This window comes from Miniopterus natalensis, chromosome 12 (genome assembly GCF_054644295.1).
Source record: "Miniopterus natalensis isolate mMinNat1 chromosome 12, mMinNat1.hap1, whole genome shotgun sequence".
Lineage (NCBI taxonomy): Eukaryota > Metazoa > Chordata > Mammalia > Chiroptera > Miniopteridae > Miniopterus > Miniopterus natalensis.
This window is the reverse complement of record NC_142092.1, coordinates 57,362,827-57,374,904: the sequence shown is the minus strand read 5'-3', so window position 1 is coordinate 57,374,904 and position 12,078 is coordinate 57,362,827. Positions and strand designations below refer to the sequence as shown.

At 47.5% G+C, this 12,078-nt stretch overlaps 1 protein-coding gene across 2 annotated transcripts in view; it reads right to left on the bottom strand.

Moving 5' to 3' along the window:
* The window catches only part of LOC148091858 (PALM2-AKAP2 fusion protein-like), a 79,856-nt gene that overhangs the window by 11,884 nt on the left and 55,894 nt on the right, over positions 1-12,078 (bottom strand). For both annotated transcript variants that reach the window (XM_087822816.1, XM_016213696.2), the window contains exon 2: positions 2,334-4,737. In XM_087822816.1, coding sequence (XP_087678942.1) covers positions 2,334-4,626 — 2,293 coding nt within the window. In that variant the 5' untranslated portion in view covers positions 4,627-4,737. The remainder of the gene's footprint in view (positions 1-2,333; positions 4,738-12,078) is intronic.

The following is a 12,078-nucleotide window of genomic DNA, read 5'->3' as shown; positions in this document are numbered from 1 at the left end:
AGTTGGAAGTGAAACCAGGATACCTAATAATAGACCTTAGGCACTGAAATGAGAACTGCCTTCCTTCACTTGAACTGACATCCTTCACTTGAAACGGTCTAAATCGTTAACTTCAGTGCAATGTTTGGGTGGTCCTCTCCAGCCCACGCCCCTCAAGGTGTTTTGCAGCAGTGGGTAGGTTACACCTTCAAGTCAGGCTTGTACGCCGCTGGAGCACTTTTGTTACCTCTGCTTCTAAGTACCGGCCACGGAAGGCGCGTGTGTTCGTGCTCGGGAGTGTGGCCTCTCACGTAAAACACACATCATCCGTCACGTGGGCGGCACGCCTCAGGAGTGCTCATGCAGAGCTCATAGAAGCTGGTGGGATGGACTCACTAAAGCAGGAAGGCTTTCAGTCCATTGACTCGTGGGTGAAGGCAGGACAGCGTGGAGATGTGTGGAGGCAATTATCCCTTTGAAAATCCTCATTGGTTTCCCACTGACCATGAGATAAAGTCTAAAATCTAAAACCTAAAGGTTGTCTGGCTCCAATCAACTTTGGTTGGTTTTAAATCTCTTCCTTTAACCCACCCAGACCTTATGGAAACACCTCAAATGTGCCACATTCTCTGTTCCTTTTGGGCCTCTGTAGGTGCTTTTCCTATAGCCATTGTTCTGGAACAATTTCCTCCACCCCCTGACCCTCCCTTCTCCCTCAGTTCAAAGCTGAGATGGCAGTGTCCCAAGAAAGGAAGACTTCCCTTATCCCCCAAGGAGGCAGTCTTCCCTGTTCTGTGCTCCCACAGGTCTCCTTGCTTCTCTGTCATGAAATTACCACTTTTGATTGAGGTTGTTTTTCCTGCTGAACTCTAAGTCCCCAAAGGGCAGGGAACTGCCTTTTTTACCTCTGATGAACAAACGTAACATAAACCCTCTTTACATAGAACCCCTTCCTTTAAAAAGCACATAAGAACCAACAAGATAAAACTTCCAGAGAATTTTTTCTAATAATTGGTCTGCGAAAATGACTATATCCTTTTAAAAATAAAAACCTTATCACCCTCCATCTTTGAAAAACAGAGAAGCTAAAAGCAAAAACAGATCTCTTTTCAATACCTGGGGTATGGTTGGGGAGAATTCATAGAATTTTTGCAGATGGTTCAGAATAAATAAAGATATTTAAACTTGGGAACTTTTCTTTAGGTTGAGATTGTTGCAAAATTTAAAAATTAATAAAAGAAAGAGTTCCCTTGCGTCATTGTAGATTCGATGGAAACTATGTCAAGATGGGATTAAGATTTGGAAGGACCAATTTAAATGCTAACAATTATATATTAGGGTAATACTTTTAAATGATCTCTGGTAAAGAAACAGGTTTCCCCCACCCCAAATCTATTGTGGACCAATATAAAACCACAAGTCCCACCCTTGGATTTGAGGACAATATCAAATCGCTACAAGAGTTTTCAAAAGCTTACTCCCACTGTCTGTGTTTATGTGAGCACCGTCCCATAACAAACACCTCACGGACTAGCTTAGGCCACACTTTCAGCAGCACCTCTCTGCGGTAGGATGTGTGGGCCTCCGATTGCCATCATATCCAAATGGGAAATAAAAACTACTGGTCACACTGTTACCCATAACGGTAGCAATAATAATTACCACTATCATTTGCATCAACCATCTATACAAAGTAGTCAAGAGAGGGACTTCCCAGGCAATGAGAGGGGATGAAAGGCCTGCCTTTTTGTATAGCAACTCAACTTCTCTAAATGGGTCATAGGACATGAATAGATGAGACCACCCCTAATTCCAAAGTAATGGGCTTTGTGAGGGCTGAAAGCAAACCCAATCATATAGAAGAGGGACAAAAGCATCTTCTGTGGGTCAATCTGCAACACCAAGTCATGACTGTCATAGTTGGGAAGGGACCTCGAATCAGAAGGTGTTAGTAGAGCACATCCCACAAATCAGATGGGTTGATTTAACTACGGACACTAAGGGTCGAGCTGCTGACCCTAACAGGCCACATGGACCCCACACAGCCCCTCCCTCCACCAAGCAGCAGCCCCTTCAAATAAAAGAGAACAATCCTCTGCACTAAACCAAGACCAGAGCAGAACCACCAGAAGGGAGCTATTGCATTGCATTCCTCTGGGAAACGGCTACCACCACCCCGGCTCGGGGCTCCTCCAGAGGGCGCTCTGACACTCCCATTGCATGTCCCAAGTGCTGAAGTCCTCATGCTAGTGTACCTTGGACACTTATTCCAGCCACACAGAGGAGGCTCCACAGAGAAACCTATACGCTGAAATCAACCGATAGCAGCCTCTGGGCCGCAGCACTTCACTTACCTGGAGCGGTTTTGTAGCACGAGGTTCGGGAAGGCAGCGATAAGGCGTTCTTGGCCCTGGAACTCGGGGTGCTCTGCATGACTCGTCTCTGCCTCTTCAGCTCCTCTTCCCTTTCCTGGGCTGCTCGGATCTCTTCTTCGATCATGGACAAAGTCCGCTGCTTCCTTGACCTCAGCTTGAAGGGCCCGACCATCACGTCGGACTCTTGAGTGGCCAGGAGCGAGGCTGTGCTTCTCAGCTCAGCTGCCTCTGAGTACTTGCTGAAATAGCCCCCTTCGGGTCTGGTCTCCTCCATGTTTATTGGGCCACTGGGCTGCACTGCTGGCAGTGGGGGGGAGGGTCCCCGTTCCCTGAGCACCCTGTCTTCAGCAGGCAGGATCTTTGGTAATACATCCCTTTTCTCTTGAACAGGAGAGGACACCTGAGGTGGCTCAAATGTGCTCTGAGGCTTCTCTGAGCTGCGGGCCCCAGTCCCAGCTTCCTCTAGAGTTGCTTTGGGTCCCTGCTGTGCTGACCCACCCTTGTTGGTTCCAGACACAGCTCTATCCACTCGCTCGGCTATGGCTTGTTGAATGGCATTTTGCACCAGGAGACCAGCCTGATATTCCAAGGGGTCATCAACCGACGGGGAGTCTCCCAGCGTGGATGTAGGCGAGTAGAAACCGTGATCGCTAAATGACTTGGAGATGCCTTCTCCTCGGCCTTCGGAAGGGTTGTCAGTTTGGGGAGTCTGGGGCAGAGAAAAATCGGCCAGTGAATTTTCCTGGAGGGCATTGGCTGTCTCATTGGAGGCCCCGCTGTCACTGATGTTGTCCATGCTGAAATCATTGGACAGGGTCTCCAGGACGGTGGTATCCTGGGACCTCACTGACAGTTCATCCAAACCAGAGTCAAGCTCTTCTTGGGTCAAAGAGACATTGACGGACCTTGAAAACTGATCCAAAATCCCAGGGTCGTCATCCTTGACCACGGTGAGGACGGCCCGGGCACTTGTGAATTCTCCATCTTCTGCCCACAGTTTGGATAAGGGCCCGCGTTTGGAGGGCTCACTGTAGGGCCCTTCCCTGCCCTGAGGAGCTGCGCTGCCCTGGCCTCCTCCCGGAGACTGGCTCTCGGGGACACAGTGGGCTCTCTGCCCCTTGGCTGCCGATGTGCCACTATCTTCTGGAGGACCCCTGAGGGAAGCTGGTCTCAAGATGGTCAGTGGCTTGTCTGAGTTGATTGAACCCAGTGGCCTGTAGAAAGGCTTGATGGAGAAGAGCCTGGGTGAACTCTGGCCCTTGGCCACCGTTTGCCTGGAATTCTCCATGAGCTGGAACTGTTTGCGAGCAGCAGAGAAATCGATCTGCTCTGTGACGATGTCCTCCTTGGTCTTTGCAGTCATGCCAGAAGGTTCCCGAGGGGAGGCGGGGGCTGTGGAGAGCTGCGGAGGGGGCTGCTGCTGCTGTTGCTGCATCAGTAGCTGCTCCTGCTGAGCCCTCCTCTCCTTGCGCTCCTTGTACTTTTTGTGCGACTCCAGATGTTCCTCGTCCAGCTGCTCCTCGATGGTTTTCTCCTGGGGAGGGTTCCACCATTTGGCCGCAATGCCGGGATTCTTCTTCATGGCCTGACTCCGGATGAGCTCTCGCCTTTCCTTTTCCAGCTCCAGCATCTCCTCCGCAGGCCTCACTTTGCGGACACAGTACTGTTCCTTCTCGCTCTGGTCGTCCTCGAAGAGCTTGGAGGGCTTCTTGTCCTCGTGGAAGGCACGCAGCTCAAACTTGGCCTCCTTCTTGAGCGTGGTGAGCGTGAACTCCCCGTCGCGGGACGAGCACCACGAGCTGGTGGAGGAGCTGGGGCTCACGGGGGCCTGCAGGCCGTCCCCCAGCAGGTCCCTGGGCTGCTCAGGGGAGTGGCCGTTTGCCCTTTCGGCCTCCGCCATGGGGTCAGAGTTGCTTTTCCTGAGCTCAATCCGAGGGGGCGCCTGCCTGCCGGCCGCTCGCTCAGCGGGCTCTGGCTGGCCGGCCGCGTGGGCAGGTGGCCGCGGGCCGTCCGCCAGGGTGGCCGCGCCAGGCTCCGGAGAGGACGTGCCGTTGTAAGCTCCGTCCACAGCTGAGTCGCAGCAGTTGGCCTCCAGCACCTCGTCGAGGTATCGGATCTCACTGGCTACATCATTATCCAGAGACTCATGGTGATCAGCGAGGAGGCCGTTGTGCGGGGGCGAGTAGAAAGGGGAGGGGTGGTCCATGGAATGTGGAGTCGAGGTGATCCCGGCAACGCTTTTACATTCTGCCACGGAGACCTCAATTTCCATGTTTTTGTGATCTGGGGGAAGAGAGCTGATCGCAGGATCCAGGGGGTTGGCACTACAGCTGTCTCTCTCGCTTGTTAGCCGGATATCATCCTCGGAAAGCTGGGGAGGCTTCTGGAATAAAGAGGAAACGAAAGTCAGGGTTAGGCACCACATCTCCTACGGCGGCGAACACTGAGAAATTAACCGACAACGAATTTAACTAACTGACAACAAGGTTAGTTAAAACATTGAAACAACAACGGCAAGTCCTTTGGAACACAGCTTCCCCTTCTAACAATGCTGCACGTGGTCATTTTGTGGTGGTGACAGGTACCTACACCTATCAGTTTCACCAATTCCATTTCGTTTTCTGGGTGTCCAGAGAATGGTCAATCAATGCTAGGTTCAATTTTTAATTTAAAAGTAAATTAGGGTGCAGGTCATCTGAAGACACTCAAATATCTTCTAAAGTAGAAGACATCATATAGCAATTGTACCAGAGTTTTCCAAAATATTCACAGCAAACTGCTGCGGAAATGTAATAGGAGTACTTGTGTGTCACCAACTGTAAAATAAAGGTCTTTTTACATGAACAAATCTTCTTGAAAATATATGATTCTCTGTCAAATGTAATACAATTATTCTGGAGACAAGGAACCTTTTAGAATGTCTTTCTAAAACAAAATACTGGAAAACAGTTGATTCCTTCAACGACTCCTTAAAGGCTACAAAACCCCACTGCCTGACCATGTGCACTGTAAACACCATAATCAAAGCCACTGACTGTCTAGTTCTGTTCTCCAGGACTCACATCAAAACAATACTTCTTAGTTTAGGAGTGAGTGTTGCTTTGAAAAGCTAGTATTTGGCGGCACCTCTCTCCTAGTTGTTTTCTATGTGATACCTCCAATTTTTGTGGTTAAATAAGAAAACCATACTTTCTTAATGTTTTCAAATACATCATATTTTTTCATCAGTTACCAATCCCATGTACTTCTGTTACTGACATTATTAAGATTAATTTCAAATTCTAGGATAATTATTTTCCATACCAAAGGACTCTGGTTTGTCTCAGATAATTGAGCAGGAAATTATGGGCTTAATTTGAGTTCCCCTCAGATAGTTCACTAACACGTTGGTCAGCTTTGTTTTTCTGTCTCAGGTCTATTGTGTGCCTGGGATTACCGACACAGCAGAGTGCAAAGTTGCAATATGGGATACATTTTCATTTACTTACATTTTAAACAATTTTAAAGGCTTAAAATATTAAAACCACCTTAAGATGATTCTAGGGGATTAATTTTAAAATCCTCCCAAGTAGATAATTATAGATTTGTTCATGATACCTAGAGAGACCTAGGCATTCACCTATGTGCTGTGCACCACTGTCAGAATGTTGGGAAACTCTCATGGTTATCCATGAACTGACTAGAAGGTTATCCCTGGACTGAAAGGTTATCCATGAACTGAGGATTTCCGTCACTCCTCCTTTTCCACATTCCCCTCTAGACTTATGTCAATCAAGTAATATATATTCCTTCTTTAGTAACAGGCAAAAGATGATGGTCTTGAATGATCTAGTCTAGGTCTGGTCTTTGTCAAAGCCTGGTACTTAATACCATAATAACTTTATTTTTATTTCACTTTTTACCATCATCAACTTGTGATCTTTTATCCTTATAATGAACTAAAGAGGCACATCAAAGAAGTTTCATTGTCCCTCTAAAAATATTAACTGAACTGCCTTTGGGTAAGGCAATTACGAGCTACTTCTACGTCATTAAGAATTAGATAAGATTTGAAGGCCTGAATGTATTGGCTGCCATTCAATTTCAAGCAAACCTAGGTCAAAATTAGCCCACCCCGCCCAGCAGGGCATGGCTCAGTGGTTGAGCGTTGACCTAGGATCCAGGAGATCCTGGTTTGATTCCCAGTCAGGGCACATGCCCGGGTTGTGGGCTCCATCCCCAGTCGGGGGAGGGCAGGAGGCAGCTGATCAACGACTCTCTCATTATTGATGTTTCAACTCTCTCTCTCCCTCTCCCTTCCTCTCTCTGAAATCAATAAACATATGTTCAAAAAAAAAATTTAGCCAACCCCATGGAAAGCTGTTACTGTAATAAAGAGACCAACACAAAGAGAAGTAAAGAACTGCTAAGGAGAAATCAGATAATCCTGGACCATCCCACCCCCAGCTTTGTTCAGTCAATGGTTTACTAATAATATTCTTCATGGGGATCAGTGGAAGTCTCCTCCTAACCCTTTGGGGGTGGAGGGCTGTAGAAAAATAGTAGAGCTGCTGGGACTGAAATGTGGTTAAAAAGTATTGCTCTACAGAAACATAAAACACTTTTGAATAGTTGACATGAGAGGGAAGAGGGCAGTCTAACATTAAAGGGAACTAAAAGGCAAGTAATTAATCCTATAGGTCACTTAGTCATTAATTCGCTCATAAAACATGCAGGAGGCTTATTCTGCAGGGTCATAATACGACCAGCAGCAACAATAAACTCCAGGAGACAACACTTTTTTCTCAACATAATTAAATTTCCCACACTTCTTAGGAAGCCATAAGTCTGTTTTGGGGTTTACTTAGTCTAGTCGGGTGAAGTAAAAACCTTGCCTATACTGATCTTCTGTAGACAGGAGTGACTGAGCCTTCGTCCACTGCATTTCCCAAGAGCACTTTTGGCTTCTCACATCAGCAAGGCTCTTTGTCCTGGATGCTTCACAGTTTAGTGGTCGACGGAGATGAAAAGATGCCCTGACAGCTTTCTTTGTTAGAATTTAAAAATTACATCAGTTCTTTCCAAGGCACACTTTCTGAACTAGCAACAACTGCCCCAATGCAAAATTTCAAGTCTGAGAATAGCATTTGACAGTACATTTGTGCAGTGTCAAAAAACTATCTTCAGCTTTCTGTCAGAAATCATGAGTCTATTAGTTATCTCCTCTGTGGTGTGTCCAACTGAGATTTTAAAAATGCTAACTACTGGTTAAAAGCCAAAGTCTGCAGTCCCAGTGTAATGTGAGATGATTCTTTCCCAACACATTTAAAATATATATATTTAGACACTGGAGGGTGTAAACAGGATAGAGGCTCTCCTTTCTGTTAGTTATATGCGCCCTGCCCCTCCCCTTCTTTCCATAAATTCAGAAAAATCCTTCCAGACAATTCTATCTACTTCAGGGAGCAGCAGCTCCAAGTCCTAAACCCTTATAAACTCTTCATTACTGATTCACAATCATGCATCAGAGGTCCCGAGCTTAACAAAAGAGCAAATTCCTGAGTTCCCTTCTCAGCAGGAAGAATTCACCTTCGTGCAAGATAGCCTGGTGTGATCAAAGCCACCAGCAACGACACCAGGTAAATGAAAATGGGCTGCAAATCCCATGGTCTGAATCTGGCAGGAGGCTGGACTTGACATCATCAAATGATGCCTTGTTTAAACCAACAAATGCTTATTGCTCCCTTTGAAGATCAGAAAGACCAAAATTTTCTCCATGCTTCAGATAATGTGAACCTGATTCCAGATTGAGATAAAATACATGCTCAATAAATGGCCTGGAAAATCCTTCCTGGAATAAACTATGCCTCAACGCAAAAAACCCTCACAGAAAACAAGAAGATATGAAATAACCTCTAAACTAGACTCTCAAAGGTCAGAGAAAACCTAGGTGCTAAGGGGCCCATGGGAAATCATGGGCTTGCCCCTGCTAACACTGCAGGTGGAGCCCTAAGAGCATGGCACATCATACCTGTCTTCCCAGAATAGCTGCCAGCTCATCAGGATGTCTACTCTACCATTTGCTTTAAAATACGTGGGCAGAGACAATGCCATGCAGCTGTGTGTGTCTGAAATTAGTTTAAATTCTATTCCGGGAGTAGACAGCCTTCCTCATCTGGAATATGCGCTCCAAGAGTGGTCAACCAGGATCTAATCGGAAACTCCATGTCCATAGGCAGAGGCTTCCTTCCACCAGTGCTTGAGCTCTCTTTAACTCCCACAGGACCCCTGGGGGCTTGCTAAGTGGTACAATTAAGGTGAGAAATGAATTTTCATCTGTGAAATTAATGGCTTGTCAGTTAGCATAATAAAATGTTAGAAACTGGTGAAACTGGTGGTGTTCAAATTTGTCGATTAGAGATATTTTCCACCTTTCCATGAGTAGGGTATATCAACTGAGTGAGCACTTTGGCTTGTACACCCTTAGGGACGGCGCTTGAAGTCCAAGAACTAAGCAGCCCTGTGCCCAGCCTTTGGTTCAGAGGATGGTGGTTGTTCAACACCCACTATGGAGTAATAGAATCTATCTTCATGCTACGTGGGGTTGGAACATCTAGAATCCACCAGAGCTGAGACTCTTTCGAGGTTACAGACAATGGTTTTATACCTACTTTTACAAATGTGCATTTAATACCTGTCTGCATGAGCAGCAGATCTTGGTCTAAGACCCTCTTTTACTATAACCTGGTAGCCAGGCTGTGTCTAGAGCTGCCATTATTGACCCAAAAGTGTATGTTTAACAATTATGTAAAGTAAATTAATTATGGGTTAATTTACAACATAGGTGCCCATGTCTCCTGTAAAAGTTCTGCCAGACCCTGTGCAAGAAAACCATGGACACCTTCTGAGAATAGAACTCCTCTGTGAGCAGGGCTCCTAATAATCTCAAGTCTGTTTTGAGACTTAAATTAGATAACATATTTAAAAGTACTATGTAAACTGTAAAATGTAAATGCAGGTGTCCATTATTATTAAGCACTTTTACACTAAAGTGTAAATGACCAAAATTCAATTCTTTTCAGGAGAGGTTGGCTTTCCTTGGGGGGAAGGGAGGGGGTGATGGTGAAGTTTTGCTTTTGAGAAGAAAAAAAAAATCAACATGAGGGGATTGAAGGACAAAGGCCCAGGCAAGGCTGACCGTCAGATCCTCGGGCACCTCTAGGCTCCCCACCCGCCCTCCCCTCAGCATTCCGGATCCTTAAGTGTTAACTTAAACTGAAGATAAGCACAATTAAAAAGATGCATCTGCTGCAGCAGCAAACAGGATAATTGCAGAAAAATGTCTTTAAAAGTTAAATTCTGAAGATGCAATGGAATGGACAGTCAAGAACCACCTCAAGCTGGGACTCTGGTCACATGGGAAACAGAGGTGGGGTCACACATTGGTCTGAACGGAACCTGGTCCGTCCCTGACACTCTACCAGCGGAGTAAATGAGCGAATGAGCGTAAGGAGCCTGTGCTGAGGGCGCACTGAGGGCCATGTCCCTGTTTTACTGTCCACACATGGCTAAGAGCTCACCACTGTCACAGTACATGCACACACGATTTCAACCAATGCCCATAACCAGGCCCTTTGTTATGTGGGAAAGGCCATTTTTACTCTAGTTTTAAAACATCAGAATAAGAGGTTTATAGAAATTGAGGGACTTTTCCCAAGATAGCGTGGCTAGTAAGCGGCACAGGATCTGAAGGCCAGTTCTTCCTCTCCTAGTACTTCCAGAGGTCTTCTCAATGACAGGAGGATCCCGCCTCGTTAAGAAGGGTGGATGAATTTAAAGAGCACGTGCTTGGCTTTCTGGGAGACAGTTTGCACACTTGACTCTCTGGAAGTCACGTGAGACTCATGACTTGGCTTCAGAAGTCAAAGACCCCCTTCCTCTCTTTAATTCAGAACCGGCCAGAGACAGGCTCCTGGACTTAGTGTCAGCTTCTACCTTCTGCTCTGCCTGTAGGATCTGCCTGTAGGACCCTCCAGGTAGAAACAGGATGCTGACTTCCTGGTTGGTCTGGGGACCTGACCCTGTGGACTGGCCTCTGAGGCAGGTCCTTTGCTCCCACATCCCAGTCATCATAATGGATGCTGTGGAAAAAGGCTGGGACTCCTTCCCAGCGCCACAGGGTCCACAGCACAGGTGAGATTCTAGATGCCTGTTTAGTTTGCACAGAAAAAAATACATCAGGTTCCTGACACCGGCCCAACTGGGGCGATGGCCAGCAGTGTGCTCTTTCCTCCCAGGGCACTTGAGCCTGCAGCTGGGTGTATCAGGACAGAAAGAAGGATGCATTTTCCTTAGCAGATCTGGCTGGGCCCAGGGGACACCACAAGGGTGTCCTTCCCTATAAGCACAAGCATGATGCTGAAGCTTCTGTTCATGCCTGTTGAGTTCTCTCAGCTTCCCAACTTGCCCATCACACTCTGGCTGTTACCTCTTGACAATGTCTGTTACCAACTTCGACCTTTTAGGCTCCTGCAGTGTGACCCAAATTACTCAAACATCAGGGGCCTAGTGCACAACCAGGTTTCCACATTCTGAATAACCCAGATTACTTCCTCTTAAAGCCACAATATTTAAATTAGAAACCCTTCTCCCCAGGTAATAGGTGACCTGATCCTTTAATCCAGTTATTTTTAATTTCCACCAAAAATACAAACTCACTTTAGGCTTAGGAACAGAGGCATGGCTGTGAAATAAAACTTCTCACAGCTGTGATGCCAGACAGTGTCTCTGTTATCCTTCCTTCCCTCCCTCTTTCCTAAGTTGGGTTTTTAGTACACATAGCACAACTGCTTTAGGCAAGAAACTGGTTCCACGGGCCATGCGTGGCTGGCTTCAGGATGGTTCTTACAGGGCTCTGAACTTTCTGGCTGAAGTTTCCATCACAAAGGCAATGGGAGGAGGGGGTACAGGCGCCTGCAAGATGCCCACTTGGGTCTGCTGAACTCCACCAGCCTTGGGGGAGGCAGGGTAGAGCTACAAAGTCTGTAGGCCTGGGACATATAGACTCCTTCCAACCAAGGGAACCTGAGGAATGTGGGAGGGGAGCACCAAGGCTAAAGAGGTCAAAGTGTATTCCTGCAGGTATAAGCAAGCACCCAGAACCTGCAGAGTGACAAGCCTGTGCCTGGGGTCATGGGAGGTCCCCAGGCCTCTGAAGTGGCCCCTCGTTGCAGCAAGGAGCTTACAGCATGGAGGAAGAGAGCACCAATTCACATAAAGGGGGCAAAACAGCCCAAGGCACGGGAAGTGCTGTGATAGCAATGGGAGAGAAAACTCCGACTGCGCTCATGGTGCGAATTGTGCAGGTTGAGGAGCGTTTCTGAAGGAAGCTAGGAACACCAACGGTCCTCAGCAGCTGTAGCTCCTCTGCCCCCCACCGCCATCCCTGCTGAAGATGGCAGGCTGGGGCGGGCTGGAGAAGGAGCTGGGATTCTGAGTGGGCCCCTTTCACCCCCTCTCCCCACCCGCCCCTAAAGGCACAGAGAGCAGGAATGTCTGGGAAGGACTTGACTTGCTTCGGGCAAAGCCTGCAGGCCAGGAAGCGGAGGGTCGAGGTGATAACCTGGGCCCCAGTCCAGCCCAAGGCAGCCCGTCCGCTTCCACCCCCAGCAGAGCTTCTTCCACATGTGGGACCAGGGGCCTGTGCTGACCGTGGGAGCCGGAGCCCAGCCACATCCCAAGGACA